This window comes from Felis catus, chromosome D1 (assembly GCF_018350175.1).
Source record: "Felis catus isolate Fca126 chromosome D1, F.catus_Fca126_mat1.0, whole genome shotgun sequence".
In the NCBI taxonomy this organism is placed as follows: Eukaryota; Metazoa; Chordata; class Mammalia; order Carnivora; family Felidae; genus Felis; species Felis catus.
In genome coordinates, this window is record NC_058377.1 from 115,091,343 (window position 1) to 115,101,005 (window position 9,663).

General features: G+C 59.9%; 1 protein-coding gene across 1 annotated transcript in view; it reads right to left on the reverse strand.

The window, feature by feature from the left end:
* Positions 1-9,663, reverse strand: part of PTDSS2 (phosphatidylserine synthase 2) — a 21,102-nt gene extending 11,439 nt beyond the window's left edge. Inside the window, exons 1-2 of the mRNA XM_023240234.2 lie at positions 9,328-9,663; positions 2,452-2,553 (exon numbers count right to left, since the gene is read on the reverse strand). Coding sequence (XP_023096002.1) covers positions 2,452-2,553; positions 9,328-9,509 — 284 coding nt within the window. The 5' untranslated portion in view covers positions 9,510-9,663. The remainder of the gene's footprint in view (positions 1-2,451; positions 2,554-9,327) is intronic.

Below are 9,663 nucleotides of genomic sequence, written 5' to 3' on the forward strand. Positions count from 1 at the left end.
CTCGGCCGATAGAGCTGTGTGTACAAACCGTGCAAACACACAAATGAGAAATGTTTCTCTGCGCAACCAGCTGTACCTACGTTAAGCTAAACACGAGTTCTTACTACGTCTCCGACCACCACCCGTTACCCCAGGGCCCATCCTCCCCCCGATCCCCTGTAACCTCCCACTCAGCGGTGAGACCGCACGGGGCTCCCACCGGCCGCCGGCCTCGTACTCAGTTGTTCACTCCAGGACTGGTCACTTGACCCCGCCGGGAACAACTTCGTCAACTAGAGCCCGGCGCTCGCGGGCGGGTGACCTGCCTTGAGTCTTACGGACTCCCGCCCCTTCAGTGAGGGGGTTTCACGCGTTTGTGACACCCCGAGACTCTGGCCACAGTCTGCATCCCTTCCTGGGTCCCCGACGTCCGAAATTATCTTTCCTTCACTTGTGAACATTAGGTTTACTCTGTGTTGTTGAGTCCTGTGTACACTGACCAACGCACAGCCACAGGTCCACCATCATAGTTACCGTACAGAACACTCAAAACACTCTCCACACTCCCCAGCGCTCTACCACTGGCTCCCCCACCGCCCTAGAAACCAGTGACCTTACCACCACTGCACCTTTACCAGAGTCACACGGTTGCAGCGTGCGTGGCCTTTCCACATAGCTTCTTTCACTCAGTAAGACGCGTCTGAGTTTCACCTACGTCTTTGCAGTGTTAAAAAGGAGACAGCAGGGCCAAAACAAAGTCACTTGGGCTGAGCCCCATGTCAGCAACCAGGAGCCAGGGACACGGCGCAGGGACAGGGCGCAGGGGCAGAGCCCCCACCCTCTGGCTGTGGCCTGGGAGACAAACTGGGGGCTCTGAAGCGCGTGCCCTCATGGGCGGCCGGACACACCGCTGAGAGAGCACCCGGCGTCCTCACGGGCTACTGATGCCTGAGAGCAAAGAACGGTGCTCAGGACGCACTTCTGGGCCGGCGTTAACACCCCTACTTTACAAGCCTGGCCCCGCCAACCAAATCTGACCTCCGGTCCTCCGGCGCTGCCCTCTGCCTCTGTCCCTGCCCTGGTGCCCGTCACACCAGGGCAAGTGGGTCAGAGTTGCAACAGGGGCTTCCTGAGCCTGGGGGAGTCCATCCAGTGCAGAAACCTCACGGGAATCTGCTCTTAAACCAGCCAATCTTCCTCACACACTTCTGAGAGTGGCCTCAGAATCTGTGGGATTCCAGCAAGGGACACAACCGGCCAGCGAGTCTGGAAATAATACGGCAAAGGCAGTCTACCCGCTTCCCGACCCGCACAAGGGCATCACGCCCGAGAAGCCCACTTAAAATTTTCCAAAAGCAGCAGTATCAGAGCTCAGCACGGCTCTGCACAAACCTGTACATTCTCAGATGCCCAAACTCACGGGCTCTGTGGTCCCGTGATTTATAATAAGAAACACTTGGCCTCCACCCCGCCCCGCCCCTGGCACAGAGCCCTAAAACCGCAGGGATTTCTGAAGGGCTAAAGGTTTCTTGTGTTATGTTACTGAGGCGCGTCTCGGACCCTCACCTGAGGGTGAGGACTGGCCGCCAGGAGAACCAGCCGCGGGACTAGAGGGCTGGAACTCTCTGTCCCACCCCCTGACCTCCGGGGATGGGAGAGGCGCTGAAGGCGGAGTCAAATCACCAAAGGCGATGGAACAGTCACTCATCCCCCACAAGACCCAGGGCACCAAGTTTTGAGAACTTCTGGGTTGGTGAACAGGTGGAGGTCGGGGGAGAGTGGCGTGCCTGGAGGGGGCACGGACGCCCCAAGCCCTCAGACCTCGCCCCGGGCACCTCTCACCCCTGGCTGTCCCTCACTTACTTCCTTTTTAATCAACCGGTGATCTAGCAACATGCTTCCCCGAGTTCTGTGAGTCGCTCTAGCAAATTAATAGTACCAAGAAGGGGATCACAGAAACCTCTGATTCGCAGCCATTTGGTCAGAAGCACCGGTGACAACTGAGGCATATGGCTGGCACCTGCAGGGGTGATGGGGGGTGATCTTGCAGGACCGAGCTGAACCGTAGGACACTCAGGCAGGGTCCAGGGCACTGCTGGTGGGATGTGTAGGGAGACCATCCCTCCCGCCAGAACTAGTGACCAGGACCCCTCTTGGGCTCCACCCCTGGAGGCGCTGAGGCACATTCTGGTCTGTTACTCGTGCGAATCCCTCACTGGCTGCAGGTCCACGAGGGGCAGCACCCTCAGGAGTCCTGAGACAGGTGGAAGAGGGGTAAACACAGCACAGAGCTCCAGGAGGCAGCCTGGGAGGGACGCTTCGGGCACACGCAGCGGGGACACCGGGAGCCCGGCCAGCCCGCGAGTGGATACTGGCCCCGCGAGCCACAGGCCGGCCCGCGGAGAGCAGGGACCCCCCCCCCCCCCCAAGCACGCCAGGTGCCTGCACCCGCCAGGCCGGGGGCCGTGTTACCTCTTGGTGTTATAGGCCGTGTCCCGAGGCGTCTCCTCCAGCAGAGTCACGTAGCCGAGCACACAGGTGAGGATGAAGAGCACCGTCAGGGTGTGGGCGCGCCTGAAACCCAAACACACGGCTGGCGTCAGAGCCCGGGGCGCTACCGCACCTGGGACGCGCGGGCACGGCCGCAGCTCGGAAACCCCGGCTGGGAGCCGGCGGCCGGGCGGGAAGAGCGGTGGCGCGGTGGGCGCCGCGGGCTGTGGCTCAGAGGAGGCGGCGGCCCTGCTGGGTCCGGGGTGGAGGCAGCGGGCAGCAGGTAAACGCGGCGGTTTCCACTGAGCACGATACGACCAGCCTCACAATTCGTGAAGCGACCACATCCGAGAGCTCCGAAAGGACAGCCCAGGAACTCGGAGAAAGGGACCCCCGGACCCAAAGCGAGACGGTGCGTGTCCGCCGCGGAGAGACACGGGCTCCGGCCCCGTCCGTGAGCCAGCGGACGGCCTCCCCGGGAAACAGGGCCCGCACCGGGCAGGCACCCGGACTGCGGGGCGAGCGGCCGATGCCGAGACTCCAGGCACTACCCTGGCTCTCCGCATCTAACACCTGCGAGTGCTTGGAGAGGCCGCGACCCCTCCACGCCTCGTGTCCTGATCTCGGAGTGAGGATGCTTCCACATCCAGCACAAACGTCTTTCAGGAACGAACTGAACACTCTCTGGGCAGGAAAGAGGAGACAGTAAGGAGAGAAGCAGGGCTGCTCCAAGAGCGCTGCCGGAGGAAGAGAGAAACCAGGCTGCCGCGAACGGAAAGAGGGCAAGAGAAACGACGAAACAGACTGCTCTCCGCCCCAGCTCTTCGAAACGTGTCCGCCCACGGCAAGCGGCCACTGTACCGCCGTGACGGGGCCGCCGTGGCCGAAGGAGACGCTGCACGGATCAACATGGACACCATGTGGCAGATGTGGTCTCCCGGACGCGGAGACCGGGAAGCGGAGAAGGCTCACTGCATCCCTGCGGCAACAGCGGAGACGTAACCCAAACCGACACGTCGGCTGGCGGGGGGGGGGGGGGGCGCACATAACCCACCCGAGGCGCGGAGGAGACAGGGACGGAAGCAGAGACCGGAAACCGGCAGACCCCACTGCAGACTCATCACTAACTGACCGGACATCCCTAAAACACCTGGATGATGGAGACTGTGCCACACACAATACCGCTCGGCTGTGGGGGCCTCAGGCACGCCGGGAGGCCCGTCTCCGGGACACACGCACCACACGACCCCACTTACGTGGCCTTCTCCAAGGCCAAGCTACGATGACAGAGACCGGGCCAGAGGCCGGAGTGAGGTCCTGTTCTGTGCCTGGCCCGTGACGGCGGTCCCAGGAAGCTACGCGCACCAAAGCTACAAACAGATTCACTGTACAGCAACTTACAACAAAACGTTATGAATCGACCGTTGTTGGTGCAAGGTCAGGATCCAGGGAAGCATGCCGGGAGAGCCGGAGTGGTCTACAGGGCATGGGGCAGAACGCCCGTCCCGTGTAGCTTCGAGAAGACACCACCCAGAGACCAGCACAGGTAAGGAGCACAGAGCAAGAACCCGCCGGGCCCAATTCCTGTCCCAGGAGTTCTCAACGGGTTTCTCCAAAGGGTGCACGTTTCCGAAGTGGCAAGTTGTTTCCCCACCAGTGACAGGTCGGTCCAAGGGGGCTCCAGGCCTCCAGAACTGGGAGAAGTGCCCACAGCAGGCAGACCAACAGTGTGCGGGGTTCATGGGAGCACCTGCTGGGAGCCATCTGCCTAGGAAAGGGACGGGACTGTCCCAGGGGCCTGGCCATGGGCCTGCACGGCCACCTGGCCCAGAGGGTTCCCAGCAAGGCAAGTGTCTATGAGAAAAGGGATGGGAAGGAGCCCCAGTGTCAGGGAGGACGGAGAGTAAACTAGATTAACAGCCCACAAACTGGCATCAGACTTGCAGAAGGAAAAACAAGCTAGTCAGTTTGAGGAGAGACGACCACATGGTCTGGAAGAGACCCGAGGGGCAAAGGGAACACCTCGTTGATGCGCTGTGGCCCAGGACCCGTCCACGCGGCTTCAGGGACATCAGGACGCCAAGGTGCTGTGCCGGGGCCCGCTGGGCACCCCCCCCACCCCTCCACGCACAGGCACCGGGTCCTGCCAGGATCTAAGAAACACACAGCACGAGAGGCACCCTGCAGGTGCCCCACCGAAACCGCATCTCTGGAGCACAGAAGCTTTTGTCCCAGGACTTAAAAAATGACTTCAACCCTCTGGCTTCTTTCGTATTAATTTCCACAAACACGATAATCTTCCTATCGTTTCTCTGGGCTAAGACACATTCCCTGAGGAGCCCCAGACAGCTCCAGTCACAGATCTTTCCATCCTCCGAAAAAACACAAGGATTATCTGAAAATGAAAAACAACTTTTTGTCCTTTGAAATAAATGTTCCCACTGTCACTCGGTCAGTCACCCCCAGCCCTGTGGAAACAGGAATAAGGAATAAGTAGGCCTCCCTCTGTCCATCCGAGGCAGGAAGGAGCACAAAGTCCAGGACCCAGAGGTAGAGCACAGGGCACCCAAGTCTCACAGAACAACAGACTTCAGAACTGCTAAGGTCAAGTGCTACTAGAAAGTAAAATTTTTATTACTAAATTATGATGAAATGCATCTTTACGAAGGCTCCCTCCTTCTGTACAGCAAGGGGACCTGAGCAGATGCTTTTCCAAAGACACAACGGCCAACAGACACGTGGAAAGGTGCTCGACGACACTCATTATCGGGGGAAATGCAAATCAAAACCAGCGAGCTGTCACCTGACACCTGTGGGAATGACTAGCGTCAAAAAGACAAACCACCAGTGTCGGAGAGGAGGAGGAGGAGGAGGGGACCCCATGAGCTGCCGGAGGTGCGAACTGGTGCAGCCTCTGCAAACAGTATGGAGGTTCCTCGAGGAACGAGAATAAAGTTGCCGTAAGACTCACTCATCCCACCACTGGGGACTGGAGGGAACAAGACGCCAAGCTGGAAAGACACACGCTCCCCTAGGGAACTGCTGCCTTACTCAAACAGCCCAAGTGCCCACCGACTGGACGGAAAGGAATGTTACCCAGCCACACCCAGGAATGAAGTCTTGCCATCGGCAACACAGGTGGCCCTCGAGGGCATCGTGCTGAGATCAGTCAGAGAAAGACAAACACCACGTGATCTCTCCTACGTGTGGAATCTAGACACAAAACCCAAAGTCACAGATAGATACAGAGGCACTCTGGATGAAGGCAGAAACGTAGGTGCAGACCACCTGCTGTCAGGAAGACGAAGTGGGGTTTGCATGGTCAGGACTCGATCCCTGACACAGCAGTCACTACAGGCAGCCGGCAGTGGTAAAGGGAAATGCCAGGTCGGCGCCCAGGAGACAGAATGCCGAGAATTCTTTCAGACCACCGCTCAATCCACGGCCTGTGCTTTCCTCCCATTTTTCCCTGTGAAGTCCACGTTTCCTGCTCTGACTTACAGTTTTCCTTGGAGAGGCAATGGGGCACAGTGGGAAAATACGGATTTTGGTCATCAGCTTTGCCACTCAGTAGACTTGCGGTCTTAAGCAGCTTTCTTCGTCTTTCAGAGCACCATTTCCACGTGTGGAACACTCGGGGAGACCTCCTGTCCCTCCCAGACGCCCCCTGTCCCACCTCCCTAGTGCTGGGAAGACCAGCACATCCTCTGGGTTAGCGGCTAATAGAGAACTCAGGGAGCTCTGAGCGGCCGTAAATCCCGTGACTCTCCAGTCACTCAGCAAGGGCGAGGGCGTGAGGACAGCTGGCTCCCTGCCACGATGAGTGGAAAATACCCAGCTGTCAGTCCCTCTCTCGAGATGACCACGCTCATTGTGCCAAGTGGGCAGGAAGGCAGGCCCGCCAAACCAATTAGAGAAAACATGAAGGTGTGGCTGGCACACTGAGAGCACAAGGCAGCCTCGGCCAGGAAAGGCCAAGACCAGAGGGCCTGCCCCAAGTGTGCCAGAAGTGCCTGCGGCCATGACACTGACCCTCCCCGGCTGCTGATCAACATGACCAAAGAGGAATCCGCTGCAGAGTCAAGCTTTCCAGAGCCGGGCAGAGCTGGCAAACCCCGACCCCACAATGACTGAGAAAGGCGTTTTCCAGAACCTGGGGCACCGAGATCACCCCTGCACACTCTTGCTGCTACTATCGGACGCTGTGGACAAGAGTCCCGGGGTCGCCGAGAGTGCTCACCCGAGGCCCAGTGTTACAAGACACAAGCACACAGCAAGCACTCCCACAACGTCACAACCGTCCCTCCCCTCCCTGCTTTAGGAGCTGGTAAGGAAGTGTGCCAATCCGGTGGCGATTCACCCACCTTCCATCCACAGGTGGCAGCGTTCAGTAGCACCTCTCCAGGACATCGAGTCTCCAAGTGGCTCCCAGATAATCTTTAGAAAACGAGGGCTAACACATCTTTGTGCCGTTCCTCTGAGTCTGCGGTCCTGCTTCCCCCTGGATGTTCTGCACCAGAGGACCACCCCAACCAGTAGAAGACTTGGTGTCCTTGCCACCGCAGACCCCGGCAGTCCTCACGCCCGCCCTCTTGGGCCTTGTTTCCGGGAAGCCAGCCTCAAGCTCCAAGGCGCAGGCAAACCCTGAACCGAATAACACAGCCCCTGGCCGACAAGGGATAACAAAGACACTCCAGAGTCCTCCTACGTGGCCGTGCACAGCACCGTCACTGGGCATCTTTGGGGAAAACCCTAAAAGTAAGGTTTGGAGTCCTGCAAAAGTTCCTTTGAGTAATTCTGGAACAAAAAAATCATTTCCACAAATACTAACTTTTAGTCTTTACAGGTTTTGTACCGTTCGTTACTAAAACTCTCTCAAACACAAAATAAAAGTTTTCAAAACCGTAACATATCAAGTCAGTGAGGAGAGACTAAAAAGGTGGCGAGTGGCTAAGCTCTACAGGTAAGAATGAGTAATTCTCACCAAGCAGGCATCTGGTTACCTGCCAGGAGAAATGAGAAGTTCCCTCCCCTATACAGGTGAGGGGGGGCCTGGGACGCGGCAAGGGCCTGCACGGACCACAGAGCACAGCACCCCTCACACCCGCGGTGGGGAGGCAGGAGCCATCCACCCAGGAGATCCACGAGGCAGGCCCCTGAAGCTAGCCAGCCCTGTCACACCTCCTCCTGGAAAGCCTTCCAGGCCCCCAGCAGCCCTCCTCATAGGTAAACTCGGCTATAGCAGGCACCTGTGTGTCCAGTACCCGACTGACCAAGCACCTCTGTGCACAGGACCCGAGGGCTGTCGTCGGCGTCTGCCTTTCACTGCACGAGGTGAGGCGTGTGCTCCCCGGTTCCTGCTGGTGCATCCCCTTCAGCCAGTATATCTCGTGATTCTGAGGCCCCAGGCTTATGCCAAAGTCTAAGCTTCCTGTTTGGTTCTCTGCTGCAGTCCCTAGAACAGCAACGGGCACCCAGCTGGGGCCCCCAAATATGTGCACGAGCAGGAAACAAGGACAGCCGCCGTGTCCTAGGATGAAGCCCTCCCTCCTGCAGCCCGAAGGGGCGTGCTCACAGACACAGCTGGTGGAGAGGCCTGGCCTGCATGCCGCAGGCCCAGCAGGTCCAAGAGTGCTCCGGTCTCTAGCTCAGGGGCCACAACGCCCTGGATGAGGCAGGCCATCCCTGTCTCGCTCCCACGGGCTCCGAGGCCACCTGAATGCACCGTGTCCCCAAAGCATGGCTGAAAGCCAACCCTGCACGGCAGCTGCCAGCACCCACAGGGAAGACACCAACTTCGTCCAGATGCAGGGCTGCAGCCCTATCAACACCCACCACCACCCTGTACCTCTCCTGAATCCGATAAAAACCACGACACCCATTCGGCCCCACGCGCGCCTCCTCTTCGGTTTCTGCCCCTGCGGCGGCACCCTCCCCTGAAACGTCCAATTACTCCCGTCAGGCTCTCCGCATTCCCCAACCAGACCTTCCATGGCAATCCCACAGTTCGGTTCTCTGAAGAGCTGCCTTCACGTGGCATTCCCTTTGCAGCTGGAGGCCACATCTACCTCCCTCTGTCCCCCAGGGCCTACCGCAGGCCTCAAATGCAGGCACTGTCTTCTTGACAGGAACTCAGCATCCAGCAAAGAAAACCAAACCCCAGCCCTCAAGAAGCATGCTGTCTAGTACACGGGGTTTCTCTCTCTTACAGAGCAGCAAGGAGGCTGGGGAAGGTGAAGGGCTAGTCCAAGGTCACAGAGCCATGTGGCGTAGGAGCCACGCCTGGGACCTCACATACAGAAGTGCCCAATTCAGCATAAAGCAAGAGCGTGAACTCTTCCAACACAGGCTCCGGGCGGGGGGAGCGGTCAGGAATGCTCCCGGGGGCCTCTCCCTCCCCAACACCCGTTGAGGCAGACTGCGGGCAGCCTGACGCCGGGGCCTGGCTTGCAGACAGCGGTACGGGGGTCGAAGAGCAGGCTCCGCGAGAAGCCCCTGGAAAGAGACAGAACCCTCATTTGACAAACAGCCGCTCAACTGCTGGCACGTGGGAAGGTGCTCGCGCTAACGTTACTGCTACGCGCTGGGGGGGAGAAGCCGATTCCGCACGACGCAGGCGCTGCGAAGAAACAAGATGACAGCGGGCACAGGTGAATTTGGGACAGGAAAAGCCTCTCCGACATGACTCTGGAGCCTACGCCTCCCGGCATATGGGGCAGGGGTCACAGGTGCCGGGCGGGACCGCCGCGAGGGACCAGCCGCGGCCGGGCGGGTCTCGCAGGCGCCCCTCCACCCCAGCACGACGTGCCCATCACCCTCGCGCCCCCCGGGGCCCCCCCGCCGACCGCCGCCCCTCACCAGAAAAAGGTGTTGGTGCCGTCGTCGTAGACCTCGGACTCCGTGCTGCGGCGACCCGCGCCCGGCCCGCTCGCTCGGCCTGCGGTCGCGCCGTCGGGCGGCTCCTCCAGCGAGGCCTTGCCCGCGGGCACAGGGGACCCCTGCCGCGGTCCCCCCGCGCCTCTGCGCTCACCCCTCCGCATGGCGCCAGCCCAGCCGCTCCGCCCCGCGCCTTGACCCCACGCACAGCGGGTCACCGCGAGGGCGCGCTGCGCACGGCGCGAGGAGCGCCGGGAAGGGGTCGCGGCGCTCCCACGGCGGGGTCTTGGGAGAGCAGGGGTTGGGGGCGGCTAGGAA